Raw genomic sequence first — 23383 nt, forward strand, 5'->3', positions numbered from 1 at the left:
AAGCTCTGTTCTCTGCTGCTGTCAAACAGATTCTGCAGGAACTTTCTGCCGATCGACTACACATAGTGCCGACCAGCAATCTATCCGCGGCCGATAGCTTCATCAACAGCCGATGATCACATCTTACTGCTGGTGGCTATTCTCCTCAGCCGGTGGTGTCCCCCAATGTCCAGGGAAGCAATTTTGAGACTTTAGAAGTTTTCAGAGGGGCAGAGCAGGGAAAACAGAGGCAGCTTGCGCATGGCAATGGACTTCCGAGCGAGACCCGAGCACGCATGCATTAAGCCCTCTTCCCGAGGCCCTTTTTCCTTGCTTTCTTACGTTGATTAACTTGTTTAATTAATTTAGTTGGTCTGTAATAATTAATTAGCTAGGTTAGTTAATTCATTATTCGTATTGTATTATTCTTTTGGTCCTTCCGAGCGAGGGCGAATTTGTAATAAGTGTGGGTGAGTGTGTGCATGTCTTCCAACCCCCACTTCTTTCTCCCTTTTACTTACCTGCTTTGATGGTTAGTAATAGGTCATGTTTAATTTAGCATACCTTATGCTATGCATGCATGCATCCACACATTTGTCTTGCATGCACCGGGCTCGGCGCATCATGCTAACTGCATTAGTATTTCAAATCTAACTTGAATACATGCTACTTGTGCATTTTCACATGTCATTCATAGAATAGCCGAGCCTACTCTAGTGACATTCCGTATGCGTTGCATTAGACATTTAAACATGGACTTGGATCATGCATTGATTGCTAACGAATTCTTTGTTTTGGTACGGAGTACGATGTAAGTATTTACGCTTTAGCATCCTTGCATGCGTGTGAGTGTTACCATGATAGCATGATTACCATGAGGCTAGCTGCTTGTGTGATATAACTGCTTGAGTGCCTGTGGGTGAAGGTTGGATTGTCTGAGTTGGAATAGCTCATTGAAATCCGTGTTTTAGCCTACTTGCGAGTAGCAAATTTCAAAACATTTTTCCAAAACAAACGGATATGCAATGCTTATTTCCAAATTAGGCAATCTAGTCTATACTTGTTTGCTGCGCGCATAACATAGTAATTCTAGGCTAATAAATGGAATAAGAACACATAACGTTTTCAAAAACGGATATCATGGTTAGTAGAGGCCGATCTTTGGATCGAGCGAGAGGGGGTGCTCATAGCTGACCTTCCCCAATCGTATCCAAGCTCCCGAGTCGAGGCAACTTTGGTGAAAACGGACACGTGGCCTTTGGCACCGAGTCAGGGTTTCCTAAATTCCCCCAAAATAAAATATTTAGGTGGCGACTCTGTATCTGGCAAAGCAGTCCATGTTTGGCACTTCTTTTCAAAAATCTGTTTCTCAAAACGATTTACCAGATTTAGACTCTTTGGTTCAGATTAAGAACCGTGACACGAATCGAGCCCGAACTGTAGCATGAGGCCCACGGGCGTGTCTACACCTTTACAAGTTGGTCAGAACACTAACATTTTACACGGGCGAGCAAAGTCAGCTCGGCCCTTTGCAATTTGGGAAAAATGCCAACATTTCACTTAGGCGAGCAAAATCAGCCCTTACAAGTTGGTCAGAATGCCAACATTTTACACGGGCGAGCAAAGTCAGCTCGGCCCTTTGTAATTTGGGCAAAACGCCAACATTTCACTCGGGCGAACAAAATCAACTCAGCCCTTACAAGTTGGTCAGAACGCCAACATTTTACACGGGCGAGCAAAGTCAGCTCAGCCATTTGCAATTTGGGCAAAACGCCAACATTTCACTCGGGCGAGCAAAATCAGCTTGGCCCATAAGAAAGTTGGATAAAGCGCCAACATTTCATTTTAGGCGAGCAAAAATTAGCTCGGCCCTTAGGCAAGTTAGGCAGAACACCAACTGTTTGTGCGGCATGTCTCTACACCGGCGAGGAAAAGTCAGCTTGGCCCAGTGTAAGTTAGTCTTCTTGCCCCTGGCATCCATAGTGGCCCAATATCCTTGTGATGTCATTGTACAGAAACACATAACATAAGAAAAAAGTAGGGCTATCTTTTATTACATGTTAGCGATTTACATCAAATGTCAAAAGGCTAAAGGTTCAAAAGGCTAAGTAACAAAAATGATTACATTTCAAAAGTAAAAAATCTTAAGATTAGCTGCATTCCATGGTCTGGGGATAGCTTTACCATCCAAGTCTTCCAGATGGTATGCCCCTTTGCTTGCAAGGCCAGTCACCTTATACGGCCCTTCCCAATTTGCACCGAGTTTGCCTTCGCCAGAGATCACCGTGTTGCCCATTACCTTTCTCAATACCCAGTCTCCGATCTTAAACAGTCTCGGATGCACGACCTTGTTGTATTTTCTGGAGAGCTCTTGCTGATAGGCTGCTATGTGGATCAGAGCCCATTCCCTTCTTTCTTCAGCTAGGTCAAGTTCCAAGGCCACTGCTTCATTGTTCAGGTCTGGCTGAAAACTTTCAGACCGGATGGTTGGCATGCCGATTTCTAGTGGCATGACGGCCTCCATGCCATAGGCCAAGGCGAATGGTGTTTCCCCAGTCGAGCGTCTTGGTGTAGTGCGGTATGCCCAGAGCACATTGGGGAGTTCTTCAGCCCACTTCCCTTTGGCTTTCTCTAGCCGCTTCTTCAGCCTATCCAGGATGGTCTTGTTTGAGGCTTCTGCTTGACCATTTGATTGAGGGTAGGCCGGTGTTGAGTTGTAGAACTTGATCTTTAACTCCTCGCAAAATTCGCGAAAGAGTTTCCTATCGAACTGAGTGCCATTATCCGATATGAGGGCCTTTGGTATACCGAAGCGAGTGATAACATTTTGCCAAACGAACTTCTTCACATCTTTTTCCTTTATGGTCACCAATGGCTCGGCCTCAACCCACTTGGTGAAGTAGTCGGTAGCAGCGATGAAGAACTTGCGGTTGCCCGGAGCTGCTGGGAGTGGTCCCACAATATCCAACCCCCAAAGCGCAAACGGCCAAGGACTTGTAAGGGGGAGCAATTCTCTGGCCGGCTAGTGGATTTGGTGAGCAAATTTTTGACATTTTTCACACCTGCGAACGTATTTTTGTGCGTCCGCCTGCATGCACGACCACCAATAACCCTGGAAAATTGCTCGGTAAGCCAAAGACCTGCCCCCAATATGAGTCCCGCAGATGCCTTCATGAACCTCAGAAAGGAAAGCTTCCACCTTGTCGGGGTGGACGCACTTCAGATACGGGCCAGTGAAAGACTTCTTGTATAAGGCTCCAGATGGAGAGAGTCAAAACCGTTCTGATTTGGCCCAGATTTTGTTGGCCGCCTTCTTTTCTTCTGGTAGAATTCTTGTCTTTTAGGAAGGCGATGATGGGGTCCATCCAGGATGGTCCCAAGTTAGCGCAAAGTACTTCGGACACTTCTGGTTCCTCAATGCTTGGCCGAGGTAGGAATTCTATCATCAAAGGATTGGGGAAAGCTGTTTGCGTGGATGCAAGGCCGGCCAGTTCGTCAGCTGTGTTGTTTTCTTCGCGGTTGATTTGTTCCACTCTTATTGCGGCGAACTTTTTGATTTCTGCGCGCACCAGTGCCTGATATTTGGCCATTCTTTCATCCCTGGCTTCATACTCCCCAAAGACCTGATTGACCACCAGCTTGGAGTTGCTGAATACCATAAGAGCCGATACTTTCATTCTTAATGCACTTCTCAATATAGCAAGGAAGGCCTCATATTTCGCCTCATTGTTGGATGCTGGGAAGCCGAGCATAATTGCTTGCTCGATAACCAGCCTGTCTGGGGAAGTCAGCACGATACCCAGCCTAGCGCCATGTCTGTTGGAGGCCCCATCGACGAAGAGCTTCCACATCTCGCCAATAAACAACTTCCAGCAGTCTGATGGGTTTTGGGAGCTTCTTAGCTCTAAGATACTGGTTGGTTTATTCTGGTCTCTTTCCATGTCTTGATCGGGCTTGTCTTTCGATGAATTATCCGGATTTTCCACTTTGGCTTGCATTTTCCCTTCTTCCATTTGTGATCCACCACTCGTGCCTATTGCTTGAACCGTGGGCTGTGCCAAATCCACGCCAGCCACATCAACCGGGCAAATAGGATGAATTCCAGGGGCAAACTCTGCCACAAAGTCTGCAAGAGCTTGAGCCTTGATCGTGGTATGCGGTTGGAACTTGATATCGTACTGCCCCAATTCTACGGCCCACTTCAAAATTCTCCCGGTAAAGTCTGCATTTTCAAAGAGCGCCTTAAGTGGAAACTTGGTCAACACAACTATTGTGTGGGCATGAAAATAGTGTGCCAGTTTTCTAGAAGCCATCATCAGGGCCAGGGCTAATTTTTCTAGCAGCAGATATCTTGATTCAGCCAAGAGCAAGGTCTTGCCTACGTAGAAGATGGGAAGGTGCTGAGTACCCTCAGCACGGACTAAAATCGCGCTCACCGCATGTTGAGAGACTGCCAAGTAGAGATACAGTTCTTCGCCCAGCTTTGGTGTAACTAGGATAGGGGCAGAGCAAAGGTATACTTTTAGATCTGCCAATGCACGGTTGCATTCGTCGTCCCAGAAGAACTTGGCCTTTAAAGATTTGAAGAAGGGCCTGCAACGATCTAAAGACTGGCTTATAAATCTGTTCAGCACGACTGCCATCCCGGCAAGATGTTGCACGTCCTTCGTGGAGTTTGGGCGCTCCAACTCTTGTATTGCCTTGATTTGGGAAGGGTCGGCTTCAATTCTTTGATTCGTGACCAAGAAACCCAAAAAAATTTCGATGCCGACTCCGAAGGCGCACTTGGAGGCATTTAAACGAAGCTTGTGATGTTTAAATGTAACAAACATCTCTGCTAAGTCGGCGAGGTGTTGAGACTTTTCCCTGCTCTTTACTACCATATCGTCGATGTAGGCTTCCATGGTGCGGCCCAGAAGAGAAGCGAACATCTTGGTTACCATCCTTTGAAAAGTTGCCCCGGTGTTTTTCAGTCTGAACGGCATGACTTTGTAACAATACAGGCCTCTTGGAGTGGTGAATGAAGTGATTTCTCGGTCTGGTTATGCATGGCTATCTGGTGGTAACCACGATATGCATCCAGGAAGCTAAACCTCTGATAGCCAACGGTCAAGTCCACCAGCTGGTCGATTCGTGAGAGAGGGAAGCTATCTTTTGGGCACGCACAGTTGACCGTCTTATAATCAACGCACACCCCCCACTTGCCGTTCTTTTTCGGAACCACCACCGTGTTGGATATCCACCGAGGGAATTTCACTTCTTCTATTGCCCCTACTTCCAACAAGTTCTTGACTTCTTCCGTCACTACCTCAGGATGGTGCAAGGCCGAGTGACGTGTCCTCTGGATGACTGGCCGTGCATTTGGAAAGACGTGTAACTGGTGGCAAATGAAACTAGGGTCGACGCCAAGCATATTGTAAGGCGTCCATGCGAAGGCTTCCATATTAGAAATCAGAAAGTCAACGTACTCAAGTCGCTCGACGCTGGACAGGGATGAGCCCAAAAGAAAGAACTTGTTTGGGTCATTCTCGTCTACGTGTACCTCCACCAAATCTTCAACTGATTTTTCCTTGGCCTTTCTTCTTACGTCTTCCAGGACTTCCTTTCTCTCTGGGCCCTCTATCATTTGAACGAAGCCCTTGGCGGCTCGGCTACCGTTTACCGCAATGAAGCACTGTTTTGCCATTACCTGGTCTCTTCAAACCTCTTCCACCTTCCCGGTTGGTGCTGGGAAGCGCAGAACCTGGTGGTAGGTCGACACTACTGCTTGCATGGCGTGCAACCAACCCCTGTCCAAAATTAAGTTGTAGATTGATGGGACTTTAAGCACCCAAAACTCCACTTGCTTCGTGACTGACCCCGCTCTATGACTTTAGTTGGTTCAAATCTGCATAAAGAAACAGGCAAACGGTTAGCACGGTGCAAATCTTATAAACAGTAAAAAGTAAAGAACGCACAAGCTAAGCCAAGGTATTCATACCGACTACTTCTTTATTCCAGTTTATTCCATATTCCGGTATTAGGGCTTCTTGGTCTTCAAAATTACCAGAAATCTAAAAAAAATCGTCGTCATTTACGTCTTTGTCCGGTGTGTTTTTAATTATTTTCTCTCAGCGTCTTCTTATTCTTAAATAATATACCCAGCCGTCTTCGTTTTGGCCAAGAGAGTATTGATGAAATAGCTCGGCTAAACCGAGGTTGAGGCCAAGCCGGCGGTTTAGCTCGGTGATGCCATTTATTATTCTATATGAGTTTGTGGAGAGCTGAGTGGGGCAGAGTCTTGTTTGCCTAAGGAATTCACAAATGAGTGGCTAGCTTGGGAATCGGAGACCAGCTTCAATAATGGATAGTACGGTAAATGGAACGAAGCCTTGTTTTTCCCAAGGCGTGGTATCTTCTCAGCGAGGAAAAGATGGATGTCGTCTAGAATTTGGTAATCCTTTCGGAACTTGGCTATGGCCCCTGGAGAATTTACTAAAAATTGATATTTGCCCATGTGGACTTAAATTATGTATAAATTAGCTCGGTGTACTAGCTCAGTGTTGAAACGACGTTGAGTATCTCGGTTGAGTGTGCAAAGAAGTGCCTGGCCAACCTAGTCAGAGTCTGCAAAGTGGAGACGAAAAGTGTTAAGCCCAGATCGTTGGACCGTGCTAAGTACAAAGGCAAAATAAATGTAGGCCTAGCACGGCTACGTGGGATATTATCCGTTCTTAGTTCGGTTGGAGCAAAGGACTTTAGTTCGGCTAAATGAAACTTAAGGTGTGGCGTGAAGTTTAAGTTCGGCTATTGGGGAGTTATCTAGTTTAACTGGGTACATACCTAAATACAAACAAGTTCCTAGTTCGGTTGAAGTATTATTTTGGATCAAAATGATTTTCATAACAGATTGTGAATTTGGTGAAAGATCTATCACATGGTTTCTGGGACCAGGAGGTTCTTTCCCATTGCTATGAAAAACTATACTAATATGTGTTTTGAAAAACATATATGTATTATGCTATGGTGCTGTTTGGTGTAGCTGTTAAAACAGATTATAGATTGTAACTTAACAGATTATAGATTATGACTTTAATCAGAAGCTGTTTATCTGTTTGGTATAGCTGTTGGATTATAAATTTAAGTTGCTGAGTAGTGTTTGTTAAATAAACTGTGAAGTAACTTTTTTAATTAATTTTTATTTTTTATTATTCACTATTTGTCTACATTTTTTTATAAAAAATGGTAATAATATTTTATAGTCCATTTGGGTCTTTTTCTATTTTTAAAAAAATAAAAAATAAAAAAATCTAAGAATATAACCGTGAATTAACATGTCCACAGCAGAAGCTGATAATCAGAAGCAAGAGGTGAGCAGCTTCTTAGAATAAGCTTTTTTGACTTAAAATACGTTGTTAGAATCAGAAGCTGTTTGAAATAAGTTTAACCAAACAGTCCAAAATAACTTTTTAAAAACCAAAAGTCATAAGCTGGTTCAAAAAAGCTCCACCAAACACCCCTATGTATTGCTACACTATGCAAAATAAACAAAAAGGAAACAAGATTAGAGCACTTATAGTTTAAGATAAAGGGACGAAGATCAAAACGGTGAAGATGCCAGGTTAGAACACGAGCGTTACAGGCACAATGGTTGTGAAAATAAAAGCTGAGAGGGGAAGAGTAAGAAGGTGAACAGTAGAGTGTCGAGTTCAAAAACTAGGATTTTCGTATAATGCAAAGAAAAGGCAGGACTGTTCAAATTTTCGGAGTACGAGGGCGGCGGCGACAGTTGTACTTGACTAGTGGGAGCCAGCCACGTGTCCACACGAATAGGAAACGATTCAAATGTATAGAGTGAAAGGACGTTTATGAACCGGACTAATCGGTAGCCCGGTAGAGGGTGACTTCGGTTGGCTTGAATGTTTCTAGCTCGGCTAGAGAAGAATAATCCCAAATCATGCGTTGCAGATGGCATTAAGGGCAATTGTGAGAGTAAAAAGCATAAATCTGGGCCGAGCTAGGACCAACTAATGGTGGGCCGAGCTATGGGCTAAGTAAAGTAGGCTTCACCATTGGGCTTAGTTAGCTCGATCTTAAATAACCCAGAGCCCAGCTGGAGTATGCCGAACCGAGGTGCAGGAAGCTGAAGGGAAGAGCCGAGCTAGGTAAAGCTCGGTCGAATCTACCACTTAACATAATAACTTTAGCTCGGTCGTTTGTCATACCGAACTAACCTCTTAAATGTGTTACCTCAGTCGTTTTGTCATACTACCGAAGTAAAATCACTTCACTTGGTTAAAGCAGTGATAATGGTGTTAAGGGATAAGCATCATCATTTACAAATGTGATTCCTAAGAGGACTCTGCATTGCAGAATAAGAGTCCTACTAGGATTGTGCCAGGTAAAACCTACAAAAGCTCATAACAGAACCTTTGCAGAGGTATTGCAACTTGGATTCCCGAATACAAAAGGCTTTTGTCTATTTGTCTATTTTGCTGACTTAGGCATCAGAGAGGTATCCGGCACGCACCTGCCGGCTAGCTCACGTTTGTGTTTTCAGGGAGTAAAGCGACGACGTTCGGAGGAGCGCGGACTTGATCAACAGGATTATACGAGAACATTATTTCGTGCTCGTACACATGGCCTATTGTGTAAAAAGGTTCAGCACGTCCGGAAACAAATTGGACGGTGCTGTTGGCCGTGGTAGGCTTGACTCTAGGCCTATTAAAATGATTTAAATCGTTCAATGTGTAAAACTCGTCAAGTATATCATTCTTATAAAAAATAAAATTAATCAGATATTAATAATCACTTAATTAGATTTCATTGATTTTTGTAATTTATTTTTAAAATCATAATTGACGTTGAAACTAATATAATCGAATCAACTAACTATCGATACCGATATCGATTTAATGTAATTTTTTTTAATAATAATGTACTCAAGAAATTTTATATATTAAACATTTAAAATAATCGGGATTAATCCAAAAGCGGGCCAACCACAGTCCAATAGGACCATTTCTGTCCAATTTCGGACCGAAGAAAAGCCGTGGGCTGAGCAAAAAAGGAAAAACTAGTTTTGTAGTTGTATCCAAATCAAAGGGCAATAATGCAATTTTAGGAACTTGACAAACATACCCTCCATGATCTCAGTTCAGTTCACATTTCAATTTTAGTTATGTCTCCTCACTTCACTTTTCACACTCTTCCCACTGCACTCTCCCTTCTCTCCCTCTCTCTCTAGCTCACCAATGGCACGATGGCCCCCCTTACTCTCTCTCCTCCTCCTCCTTCTCTCCTCCCCCACCTCCTCTCTCTCTCCTCCCACCAGCACCACCAGCACCACTATCTCCCCAACCCAATCCCCCTCCTCATCTCCATCCCCACCCTCCACCCCCTCATCCTCCTCCTCCTCAACCCTTGACCCAAAACAACTCAGAGCCCTCCAATCCCTCAACGTCCCCACCTCCACCGACCCCTGCTCTCAACCACCCTCCCTCCACAGCGCCACCGTCTGCGACGCCGCCAAACCGTTCCGCCACCTCCTCTCCCTCCGGCTCTCCAACTGCTCCGCCGACCTCACTCTCTCCATCACCGCCCTCTCTTCTCTCTCCTCCCTCACCTCCTTCCAATTCATCAACTGCCCCACCGCCCCCGTCCGCTTCCCCTCCTCTCTCTCCACCAACCTCCGCTCCTTCACCTGCCTCAACAGCCTCCGCAAACTCACCGGCGTTTGGCTCAGCCGCTTCCCAAATCTCACCGATTTAACCGTCTCTGGAGTCACAATCAACGCCAGTGGACCATCAATCATACTCGGAAACATGAAAAAGCTCGAATCTTTGACTATTTCTCGAGCAAATCTAACTGGGTTTTTGCCAAAACACTGGCATTTGAACCTTACCCACATTGATTTGTCTGCTAATTTGCTCAGAGGAAAAATTCCCAGTTCGTTAACTCTCCTCGAAAACCTTCAATCCTTGAATCTATCTTCAAATGGGCTCAATGGAGAGATACCCAGTTCAATTGGGGACTTGTTGTCTCTCCAAAACGTTTCTCTCTCATCGAATTCTCTCTCTGGTTCGATTCCAGATTCAATGGCGGCTATACCTGGATTGGTTAATCTCGATCTGGGTTCGAATCAACTCAATGGGACAATCCCAAAATTCATTGCAGATATGAGAGATTTGAAATACTTGAATCTTGAGAAGAACAATTTCAATGGTGTAATGCCATTCAATGCCTCGTTCATAAAGAGATTGGTTGTGTTCAAGATTGGTAGCAATATCAATCTCTGTTACAATCATTCAACAATCTCTCCCAAAGTGAAGCTTGGGATTGCACCTTGTGACAAGCATGGGCTGCCTCTCTCTCCGCCGCCGTCCAAGGACTCCGGTGGTGGTGGTGGTGGTGGTGGTGATAGTATTGGCGGTAATAGTCCGGTGGATGATTACAGTCTTGGTGATGAAAGTAATAGTAAGAGCAAGCAACACACTCATGGACCAAGTAAGGTTGTTCTTGGTGTAGCAATTGGGCTTTCTTCAGTAGTCTTTCTCATTATTTTCTTGGTGCTAATCTCAAAATGTTGCAGATGAAGAAGAAAAAAAAAGGATTGTTGGTTCATTTTAGATTAGAGTAAAATTGTTAACTGGAAAGTTGAATTGAATTTCTTTTAATTTATTATACATTTTAATCATGAAGAAGAGTAATTGAAGGGGGAGAGAGAGGAGAGAAAATTGTTGTGATTGGTGTTTTTTTTTTTTTTTTCCAAGCTCTTTTTTGATGTTTTGGTGGGGGAAGAAAGCTCTCTGTTTTCCACTTGTTTGTGGGGGTGTATGATTAGCTGCTGTGGAGGAGAAAAGTGTTTTGATTTCATGTGGTAACTTGATTTGTTATATACTATGTATATGTGCTTCTGTTTTTCTTAATTTCAGCCTCTCCCTGTGTTCATGTCTTTTTCGTATGTGCTTTCCTTTACTTTTGGTTTGTTATTTTATAGTAACTTTAAGGTGGAATTTGGTGGTGTTAATTATGCTTAATTTTGTAGTTGGAATTCAAATTTGTGTAATAATAATTTTTAAATAATTACATATAATTTGTAATATAATGACTGCAAATATTTTAGAACATAGGGCCCCGTTTGTTTTGGGCTATAGGGAGGGTATTAGGACTAGTAATACCAAGGTATTACTAAAGTCCCTGTTTGTTTGCAGAGAAAGGGTTGGGACTATTAGTCCCTTGGTATTGCTAATACCCTTGGAAGGGGGATTGGTAAGGAGGAGGTAGAGATGGTATTAGAAAATAGTGAGGGGATTAGAAATTTTTTTATTTTTTATATATTGGGAATTTTTTTTTAAATATAATGTTTAATTTTTTATATTTTTTTATTTGTTTTATTATTTTATATAAAAATAATTTAACAATTCCCCATTATTAATCCCCTCACTATCAATTTCCTCACTATTAATCCCCTCACTATCAATCCCCTCACTAACAATCCCCTCACTATTAATCCCCTCACTATCAATCCCCTCCATTCTATCTCCCAAAACAAACGGGCCCTAGAGATAGAAATTTGGGCGCTGAGGATTGTTTGCCCTAACCCTCCGAGCACTAGAGAGAAAAATTCAACAATGCTACACATCTCCGAAAAAACAAATCTCTATAATTTTTATTTACTTGTGATTGGTGTAAGAAGAAAAGAAGATAAAAAATAAAGAAAAATGCTTGGGAGCATTAATTAGTGCTCCCATTAATTAGGTGGCAGTGGGTCCCGCCATTAATGATGTGATGTTTTGGTCTTGGAGTTGTGTTTTTTTTTTTTTTTTTTTACTTTTTTAATGCATTAGTGCTATTAGTGGTGGTGTTTTTAGTGGGATGAATTATTGTTGAAAAACAAAAACAAAAACAAAATAAAAAATACATGATTAATCTACATTATTTTAAAAGCCACAGGAGTCCCTAACTTTGGAAGTTGGTTCATTTGGAAAGTGGGTTAACTTTTTTATTTTTTGACTTTTTTGCTACTTTAGTCAGGGATTAAAAAGTCTTGTTTATAAAGGATTTTTGACTTTTTTGATTTTTTGTGAAAAAAGAATATAATGATTATGGGTTAGATGTGATGTTTTGTCTTATTGGACGAAAAGTTTATTTTGTCTTTTTGTGACTAAAATAATCCCCAACTCAATCCAACCCTTCTTTTCATACGAAAGCTAAGTATTTTTGCATCATGTGGTGGTGACTAAGAGCATCCACAATGGACGTGTTAGTGAGGGTGTTAGTGTCGGTGGCCAAAATTTAGGAAAGATACGGTAATTTTTGGATTCACAGTGAAAGTATTAACGAGTGTATTAGTAGAGTGTGTTAGTGTCAGCTGTTAAAGTTTTTGTTAACTGTGGCTAGCGTTTTAGCCAGCGAGAGAGAGGAGGGACATGGGAAAGAGAGAGAATTGTGTGCCTGGAGAAGTCCTCATAGACATTTGGTTGGAAGTTCCTCCGAACATCCCGCCGGAAGTCCACCCCAGACGTTCGGATCCTTCAAGAAAAGGGGGGGAAAAATTGGGTATGACCAGTTGACCGACAGGACGTCCGGGCGGTCAACTGAATTTTTTTTTTTTTTTACTTATTGGGATTTTTTTTTTGGTTTGAAATTTAATTTTGGGTTTGAAATTTTTGATTAAATAAAATTATTTATTTATTTATTTTATTTATTATATATACACATATATATTCTTAACACACACCTTAACACATCTCTTAACACATTCATTATAACACCTCTCACTTTTTAAAATTAACAAACTCTTAACACATCTTAACACACATTTTTTAGCTCCACTTTTTACTTTTGTTATAATACATCTTAACATACTTTTTAGCCATTTCACTATGATGCTCTAAGTCATAATAAAAGGTAACTTAGAGAAGACAAGGTGGAGGTAGATCACCAACTAGCCTTTCCGTGGCCTATTTTGGAAAGTGGGTTAAAAGTTACTATTTAGTTTTTAACCCACTTTTTTCTCTCACACAAAAGTCAAAAAAAAATCAAAAAGTAATTTTTAACCATATTATTATCATTCTCATGCTGTCAGTTCTCACTTAGGCCTCGGTTAGCAAGTAGCTATTTTAGTCTAAAAGTCAAAAAGTTACTAAAAAAATTTAAAAGTCTATAACCTATACCAAAAAGTCAAAAAATTTATTTTCTCTCTACTTTTTGCACATATTTTCGTAAAAAGCCAAAAATTCATCACAAACATATTCAGTGTATTTGGTTTGAGTTTTGTGGATTAAGTTTTTTGAAAACTGACTTTTTTGGTTTTCGTGTTTTTTTTGTTTTTAGTGAATATTTTTTAAATTTTAAACATATTTTTTACTTTTTTAGATGCACCTTGCTTAAATGTATCTAAAAAGTAAAAAATTTGTGAAAAAATATTTTAAAAAATTAATAAATACATAAAAATAGAAAAAAAAAATGTACTGAATTCTTGTATTTTTTTTTATATTTTTGGTATTTTGTGAATTTTTAAAAGATTTTTTTTTACAATTTTTTTACTTTTTAGGTGTATTTATGTTAGGTGTGTCTAAAAAGTAAAAAAATTGCTTAAAATATTAAAAAAATTCAGTAAAAACAAAAAAACACGGAAAATAAGAAAGTAGTATTTTTTGAAAAGTGGAAACAAGCAAGGTGATTAGTTTTTTTTTACTTCATATTTTAGTCAAAAAGTCAAAAAATTACTAAAATAACCTGTTCCCAAACGAGGCCTTATTCCTAGTCATTTTTAATGTTTTGCCACTCATGTTGCTGTTAGGTATAATGGTAATAGCTTTAGGGTAAATTACACTGACACTCCTGAGGTTTATGTTTATTACAGTTCCTCTCTTCACCTCTTGAAAATTACATTCCCTCCTTGAGGTTTAAAGTTTCATTACAGATTCCCCCCTCAGCAATTTAATTTTTTAAATACCAATTTTTCCCTCACTGGGTAAATTATATTGACACCCCTCACATTTTAGAAATTACAATCCCCTCCCTAAGGTTTAAAGTGGCATTACCAATTGCCCTCTCGGTTAATATTAGTTGGAAAAAAAATTCATTGAAAAAAAATTAATCGAAAAAAAAAATTGTTAGTAAAATTTTTAAATTTCTGTTTAAAAATCAACGTAAACTCATTTTTTAAATTTACATTTTTTCCTCAAATTTATAAACTGAGACAATCATTTATAAACCAAAAAAATTATCAAATAAGTTTTAATTACAGTTTCTTAAATTTTTGTAAATATAAATTGAAAACTGAAAACAAAATGGTTACCAAACAGGCTTCAGGTGGTAAAAATATCGTAAATTAACAAATAATTAAATAAGTTACCAACGTAAGAAATGACTTATCAAAATATTCTTAGGCTATCTATGATTTGATTTTTAGATTTTTTTTAAAAAAAATTAAAAATTAATTTGGTTAAGAAATAAGAAATAAAAAATAATTATCACTTTTATATAATTTTTATCTTTCGAATGGTTAGAAATAGTTTTTTACAAATTAAATTGAAATAGTCATATGTATGTATATAATTTGCTCAAAAGTTAAAATGATAATTATTTTTTATTTTTTATTTCTTAACAAAATTAATTTTTAATTTAAAAAAAATATCTTAAAATCAAACCATACGTACCCTAAGAATCTTTGGATAAGTTATTTCTTACGTTGGTAACTTATTTAATTATTTGTTAATTCGCGACATTTTTACCACTTGATGCATGTTTGGTAACTATTTCATTTTCAGTTTTCAATTTATATTTACAAAAATTTTAAAAACTATCATAAAAACTTGTTTGATAATTTTTTTGGTTTATAAATTGTTGTCTCAATTTGCAAATTTGAGGAAAAAACGTAAATTCAAAAAATGAGTTTATGTTGGTTTTTAAACAGAAATTTAAAAATTTTACTAACAATTTTTTTTTCAATTAATTTTTGTTTTCAAATAATTTGTTTTCCAATAATTTTTTTTTCAACTAATACTAATCGAGGGGGCAATTGGTAATGCTACTTTAAACCTTAGGGAATGGATTGTAATTTCTAAAATGTGAGGGGTGTTAATGTAATTTACCCAATGAAGGCAAAATTGGTATTTAAAAAAATTAAATTGCTGAGGGAGGAATCTGTAATGAAATTTTAAATCTTAGTGAAGGTGATGTAATTTCCAAAAGGTAAGGGAGGAACTATAACAAACATGAACCTCAGGGGGTGTCAGTGTAATTTACATTAATCTACATTATTTTAAAAGCCATAGGAGTCCCTAACTTTGGAAGTTGGTTCGTTTGGAAAGTGGGTTAACTTTTTGATTTTTTGACTTTTTGGCTACTTTAGTTTGGGATTAAAAAATCTCGTTTAGAAATGATTTTTGACTTTTTTGATTTTTTGTGAGAGAAAGAATATAATGATTATGGGTTAGATGTGATATTTTGTCTTATTGGACGAAAAAGTTTATTTTGTCTTTTTATGACTAAAATAATCTCAAACTCAATCCAACCCTTTTTTCATACGAAACCTAAGTATTTTTGCATCATGTGGTTGTGACTAAGAGCATCCACAATGGACGTGTTAGTGAGGGTGTTAGTGTCGGTGGCCAAAATTTAGGGAAGATACGGTAATTTTTGGGTTCACAATGAAAGTATTAAGGAGTGTATTAGTAGAGTGTGTTAGTGTCAGCTGTTAACTTCTTTGTTAACTGTGACTAGCGTTTTAGTCAGCAAGAGAGAGGAGGGACGTGGGAAAGAGAGAGAATTGTGTGCCTGGAGAAGTCCTCATAGACATCTGGTTGGAAGTTCCCTCGGACATCCCGCCGGAAGTCCACCCCAGACGTTCGGATCCTTCAAGAAAAGGGGGAAAAAAAAATTGGATATGACCAGTTGACCGATGGGACGTCCGGGCGGTTAACTAGCGGTCAACTGAATTTTTTTTTTTTTTACTTATTGGGATTTTTTTTTTGGTTTAAAATTTAATTTTGGACTTGAAGTTTTTGATTAAATAAAATTATTTATTTATTTTATTTATTATATATACACACACACATATATATATATATATATATATATATATATATATATATATATATATATATTCTTAACATACACCTTAACACATCTCTTAACACATTCATTGTATCACTTTTCATTTTTAAAAATTAACAAATTTTTAACAGGCACAATTTTTTAGATCCACTTTTTACTTTTTGTTATAAAACATCTTAACACACTTTTAGCCATTTCACTGTGATGCTTTAGGTCATAATAAAAGGTGACTTTTGTTTGGGATGATCTAAGTAAGTATATTTTTTGACTTTTTATGAAATATGGGTTAGATTTGAGTTGGGTTTGAAGTGATATGTTAGATAAGTTATGTGACTTAAACAAGATAATGTGACTTAAATAAGATAATTACTTTTTTACTTTTTGAATTTTTTAAGAGTTGCCAAACTTAATCTTAGAAAAGACAAGGTGGAGGTAGGTTACAAACTAGCCTTTTCATGGACTATTTTAAAAAGTGGATTAAAAGTAATTTCTCAACTTTTAACTCACATCTATCTCTCACAAAAAAAAATTAAAAAAAGTCAAAAAATAATTTTTAACCCCGTCGTTCTCACACTGTCAGTTCTCTCTTATTAGTCGTTTTTAACGTTTTGCCACTCATGTTGCTTCTAGGTATAATGCTAGTAGCTTTATGTTAGGGTAAATTACACTGACACCCCTGATATTTATATTTATTGTAATTTCTCTTTTCACTTTTTTGAAATTACATTCCCTCCTTGAGATTTAAAATTTTATTACAGATTCTTCCTTCAATAATTTAATTTTTTTAAATACCAATTTTGCCCTTACTAGGTAAATTACACTGACACCCGTCACATTTTAGAAATTACAATCCCCTCTCTAAAATTTAAAGTGGCATTACCAATTGTCCTCTCGGTTAATATTAGTTGGAAAAAAATTCATTGAAAAAAAAATTAATTGGAAAAAAAAATTAATCGAAAAAAAAAATTTGTTAGTAAAGTTTTTAAATTTCTGTTTAAAAACTAGCGTAAACTCATTTTTTTAAATTTGCGTTTTTTCCTCAAATTTACAAACTGAGATAACCATTTATAAACCAAAAAAATTATCAAATAAGTTTTTATGACAGTTTTTAAAACTTTTGTAAATATAAATTGAAAACTGAAAACGAAATAGTTACCAAACAGGCTTCAAGTGGTAAAAATGTCGTGAATTAACAAATAATTAAATAAGTTACCAACGTAAGAAATAACTTATCAAAAGATTCTTAGGGTACGTATGGTTTGATTTTTAGAATATTTTTTTTTAAATTAAAAATTAATTTTGTTAAGAAATAAAAAATAATTATCACTTTTATATAATTTTTATCTCTCGAGTGTTACAAATATTTTTTTACAAATTAAATTGAAACAATCATACGTATGTATATAACCTGCCCAAAAGTTAAAATGATAATTATTTTTTATTTTTTATTTCTTAATTAAATTAATTTTTAATTTTTTTAAAAAAATTCTAAAAATCAATCCATACATAGCCTAAGAATCTTTTGATAAGTCATTTCTTACATTAGTAACTTATTTAATTATTTGTTAATTTTATGACATTTTTACCATCTGAGGCCTGTTTGGTAACCATTTCGTTTTCAGGCCTCGTTTGGGAACAGACTAATTTAGTAACTTTTTGGCTATTTGGCTAAAAAAGTAGGTAAAAAAAACTTATATGTTTGGGATGACTTTTTGGCTAATTACGAAAAGATGTGCAAAAAGTAGAGAGAAAAGAGAATCTTTGACCTTTTGGTATGAGTTATTGGCTTTTTGGCTAAAAGGGTAACTTTTTGACTTTTTGGCTAAAAAAGTAAGTCCCCAAACGGGGCCTCAGTTTTAAATTTATATTTACAAAAATTTAAAAAACTGTCATCAAAACTTGTTTGATAATTTTTTTGGTTTATAAATTGTTGTCTCAGTTTGTAAATTTGAGGAAAAAACGTAAATTCAAAAAATGAGTTTACGTTGGTTTTTAAACAAAAATTTAAAAATTTTACTTACAAATTTTTTTTTCAATTAATTTTTTTTTCAAATAATTCTTTTTCAATTAATTTTTGTTTTCAAATAAATTTTTTTCCAATTAATTTTTTTTTTCAATGAATTTTTTTTTTAACTAATACTAATCGAGGGAGCAATTGGTAATGCTACTTTAAACCTTTGGAAATGAATTGTAATTTCTAAAATGTGAGAGGTGTCAATGTAATTTAGCCAGTGAAGGCAAAATTGGTATTTAAAAAAATTAAATTGCTGAGGGGAAATCTGTAATGAAATTTTGAACCTCATGAAGGAAGATGTAATTTTCAAAATATAAGGGAGGAACTGTAATAAATATAAATCTCAGGAGGTGTCAGTGTAATTTACATTAATCTACATTATTTTAAAAGCCATGGGAGTCCCTAACTTTGGAAGTTGGTTCGTTTGGAAAGTGAATTGATTTTTTGATTTTTTAGCTATTTTAATCTAGGATTAAAAAGTCTCATTTAGAAAGGATTTTTGACTTTTTTGATTTTTTGTGAAAGAAAAAATATAATGATTATGGGTTAGATGCGATGTTTTATCTTATTGGACGAAAAAGTTTATTTTGTCTTTTTGTGACTAAAATAATCCCAAACTCAATCCAACCCTTCTTTCCAAACGAAACCTAAGTATTTTTGCATCATGTGGTGGTGACTAAGAGCATCCACAATGGACATGTTAGTGAGTGTGTTAGTGTCAGTGGCCAAAATTTAGGGAAGATACGGTAACTTTTGGATTCACAGTGAAAGTATTAAGTAGTGTATTAGTGGAGTGTATTAGTGTCAGCTGCTAACTTCTTTGTTAACTGTGGCTAGTGTTTTAGCCAACGAGAGAGAGGAAGGACGTGGGAAAGTGTGAGAATTGTGTGCCTGGGGAAGTCCTACTGGACATCTGGTTGGAAGTTCCCTCGGACATCCCGCCGGAAGTTCACCCCGGACGGTCGAATCCTTCAAGAAAAGGAGAAAAAAATTCGGTATGACCAGTTGACCGATAGGACGTCCGAGTGGTCAACCGGCGGTCAATTGAATTTTTTTTTTTTTACTTATTGGGATTTTTTTTTTGATTTGAAATTTAATTTTAGGCTTGAAATTTTTTATTAAATTAAATTATTTATTTATTTTATTTATTATTTATATACACACATATATATATATATATATATATATATATATATATATATTTTTTAACACACACCTTAACACATCTCTTAACACATTTATTGTACCACATCTCTCTTTCTAAAATTAACAAACTCTTAACACATCTTAACACATATTTTATAGCTCCACTTTTTACTTTTTATTATATAACACATCTCACCACACTTTTTACCCATCTCACTATGATGCTCTAAAGTCATAATAAAAGGGAAAAATGTTTGGGAGCACTAATTAGTGCTCCCACTAATTAGGTAGCAGTGGATCCCGTCATTAATGATGTGATATTTTGGTCTTGGAGTTGTATTTTTTATTTTTATTTTTATTTTTTTAATGCATTAATACTATTAGTGGTGATATTTTTAGTGGGATGAATCATTGTTGAATAAAAGGTAACTTAGAGAAGACAAGGTGGAGGCAGGTCACAAACGAGCCTTTCCATGTCATTCTCACACCGTCAGTTCTCTCTTATTCCTAGTCATTTTTAACGTTTTGCCACTCATGTTGCTGCGAGGTATACTGGTAGTACCTTTATGTTATATGAAATTTTCCGAATAACTCCTTCGCCAACTTAATCTTTTAGTTTAAAAATTAAAAAATTATTTTAAAAAATTAGAAAATTACTAATTTATAACAAAAAGTCAACAACAAAAAAATTCTCTCTATTTTTTATAAATTTTTTTATAAAAAATTAAAAGTTAATCTAAACATATTAATTTTTTTCTCATATTTTAATTATAAAATTAAAAAATTATTAAAATATCAAATTTCCAAACGAGTTCGGCACTTTGACTATTTTTTATTGGGATTAGGGAGGGATGACTGGACTCACCTAACCTTTGTTTATGTGTAATAAAATGCCATGAGATTAATAATTGTGTGGGAGCATGAATCCCTCCCATGGTGGGATTAACATTCTCATGGGAGGATTAAGATTGCTAATCACCTCACACATATTGATGGTTAAAATATTACTTTGCCTCCACTTTACAAAACCAACAAAGTTGTATTATATGTGAGGAGGATTTTTAGGTAATTTTGTTGATTTAAGTCTTCACTAAATAATATCATCACACTAGTGTACAAACAAACACATTTTATCTTACATCTTTAACTTAATATTACTATCCTAATAATTTCCTCACTCAATTATATCGCATTCATAATATCATCCAACTTAATCTGCCACTACATACTTGGATATAGGTATGAGAAGTGTCGGATATTTTTTATCACATACTTTTTATATACTTATGTTTAAGAAAAATGCTTGGGAGCACTAGAAATGGAGCACTAGAAAGACCACTAATGATGTGGCAGTGGGCCCCGCCCACTTTTTATGCCTTGTTTCTTTATTTTATTTTTTTTTTTACCAATCCCAATGCATTAGTGCTATTAGTGATACATTTTTTAGTGGTCTAAATCATTGTTGTATATTTAATACTATTATTATATATACATATTATTTTATAATTGTTATAAATGTCTTTTCGACACTATATATTATATATAATACTATTTTATTTCTCAGAGCAGATTAAAAATAGGGCGAATTACACTAACAGTCCTTTCAATTTGGGACTTGTGCCACTTTGGTTCCTGACTTTTCAATTATGACACATTTGACCCTGAAATTTGAATTTTGTTCCAAATAAGGACAATTGAAGATATCATTGCTTAATTTCAAGGGCAAAATCATTAATTTGATAAAATATAAACTAATTTGACAAAATTAAATGTCAAAAAAATATTTTTGAATTTTTAAAAATTATTTTTACCCACTAAAGATAAAATTGTTAAATCTTTTAGACATTTAATTTTTTTTTACCAAATTAATTTTTATTATGTTTTTGAATGACAATCATGTAATGGGTGGTTGTTTTCATTTTCATTAAATTAGTTTCTATTTTTGAAAAAGTCAAATATGGCGACAATTTTGATATCGTTATTAAACCAATCCATTAAATTAAAAAATTCAAAACTAAAAACATTTTATATATTAAATATATAGATTACACATTAAAATCTTAACAACCACTCATTACATAATCATCATCCAAACACATAATAAAAATTAATTTGGTGAAAAAAAAAAAATAAATAAATAAATGTCCAAAAAATTTATAAATTTTACAAACTTTTATCTTTAGTGTGTAGAAATAATTTTTTAAAATTTAAAAATATTTTTTTGACATTTATTTTGTCAAATTAGTTTATATTTTATCAAATTGACGATTTTGCCCTTGAAATTAAGTAATAGTATCTTCAATTGTCCTTATTTGGAACAAGATTCAAAATGCAGGGTCAAATGTGTCACAATTGAAAAGTCAATGACCAAAGTGACACAAGTTCCAAACTATAGGGATTGTTAGTGAAATTTGCCCTAAAAAATATAAAATTTTAACATTTTTTTATTTAGTTCGCATATTCTTAAATTTCAAGTTTGATGGGTTTGACCTTTAAATACAAAATAGAGTGAGCCACCATTGGGCTTGGCACAGGCCCACTTAGATAATTCTCTCTCTTCATTTTTAAGGTTTCTAAATGTAGACTATTTATGAAAAATATTAAATTCTTTAAACCAATGCATAACAAACATGATTTTATAAATAAATCATCTACTTTCTTTTTTAACACTCAGATAATAAAATCATCTCATTATAAATTTAATTTTTTATGTGGTATCCACCCAATGGGCCAAACTGGAAGATGCAATCCACTAATGTGGGGAATGGAGGGAATCTAGGTTCATTGTGAATTGTTACCACATTGGTCTTACACTTGTAATATTGTTTTCTTGTGTGATTTGTCCCAACACTTTGGTTAGATTTTTGGATTATGTTGTTGCTTTACACTCTTCTATATGATTTTTTACAAACATTTGTGGAACTGTATTTTAAGTCAGGTGATATTGACAGCAATTTGGGCACACCCCCAAACTATAAATATATGACTAAAGAGGGAAGATGACAGAAAAAACAAAAAACCAAAAAAGGCGGCTTGCTAATGAGCTAAGTGGATCTAACGTAGGTAGAGAACTATGAAGACTGGATGTGATGTGATATCTCAGGTCCAACCATGCATATATAGTGGAGTGATTATTTGGTAGAAGTTAAAAGAAGAATGATTATATAATATTTATTGTTTTAGAGATGTGTATTATTGTATTATCCGTATATATATTTATTTATTATAAGAATGCAAATATATAGAAATAGTAATAACAACTAAAACTAATAGTTGTTATGATTTTTAATTTAATTTTTAATTTATATGCAAAAAAAATGAAAAATTTCACAAATAATTTTTCATGATTTGTAAAATTTATGTTACCTGAGACTTTATTTGTTAATATTTTAATTGTGTCAACTAAAGTAGTCAATTTTTATAAAATTAAAAATTCATAGTTTAATTTGTTAAAAGGGTCAAATTATAAGATTTTTCTTTGTAATTTTCCCAAAAAGAATTACAAATTTAGGGGGGGGGGGGAATGTCTATTGGATTTTATTTTTTAAAATTGGTGTTTAGATGTTTTTTTTGCTTATTTTGTAGTTCACTTTTTTTATATTTTAATTAATTTTTGATTGCATTTGGCTGTTTTGTTTGGTAACTTGTTACCAATGAATGAAAACAATCAGAATTTAAAATTAAAAAATTTATCAGCAAAAAACCAGTAGCATTTTGCCTCAATGATCCAAAGAATGCAAGATGAAATGTACAGCAGTAGCTTGCACCCAAAAAATAAGAATTGGGAAGAACTTCATACAAACTATTATATCATTTTTTGTTGGTGATAATTACAAATAAAACAATAAATAATATAAATAATAAAAATTATAATAACTGTTGAAAGGGTTGATGCGCGAAAAATTCATTCTCTTTAAGGAGATTCAAACCCTTTGCGGTTAGACAAAGCCTCACACCGCTGCAGCAGAAGAAGGAAAAAAAAACCTTGACTTGTCCCCCCAGGATACAACAACCCGAGTAAATCGTATGGTTCACCAATACTACACAATTTGTTGAATCCAAAGTTTCATCACATACACCATTTATTTCTTTGCCTGATAATTTCACACAAAAGTAATAAAATAACAAAAACTTCTTTTTTTCAAGATAAGAGATTAGCTCAATTTATAGGAGAGGAAACTTGGGGCAAAATAAAAG

At 35.6% G+C, this 23383-nt stretch overlaps 2 protein-coding genes across 2 annotated transcripts; one reads left to right on the forward strand and one right to left on the reverse strand.

Moving 5' to 3' along the window:
• Positions 1 to 3158: 3158 nt before the first annotated feature.
• Positions 3159 to 4922, reverse strand: LOC145799348 (uncharacterized). The gene has a single exon (XM_082888908.1). The coding sequence runs from the start codon at positions 4920 to 4922 to the stop codon at positions 3159 to 3161; it is 1764 nt and encodes a 587-aa protein (XP_082745034.1).
• A 4219-nt stretch (positions 4923 to 9141) lies between these two features.
• On the forward strand, positions 9142 to 10886 carry LOC114263880 (receptor-like protein 51). Its single transcript, XM_028204462.2, has one exon. It carries the CDS (start codon positions 9213 to 9215, stop codon positions 10551 to 10553), a length of 1341 nt encoding a protein of 446 aa, XP_028060263.2. The 5' UTR covers positions 9142 to 9212; the 3' UTR covers positions 10554 to 10886.
• The last annotated feature ends 12497 nt before the right edge of the window (positions 10887 to 23383 follow it).

The sequence above is a fragment of the Camellia sinensis genome, chromosome 9, assembly GCF_055761805.1.
Source record: "Camellia sinensis isolate YWXY chromosome 9, ASM5576180v1, whole genome shotgun sequence".
NCBI classification, from domain to species: domain Eukaryota; kingdom Viridiplantae; phylum Streptophyta; class Magnoliopsida; order Ericales; family Theaceae; genus Camellia; species Camellia sinensis.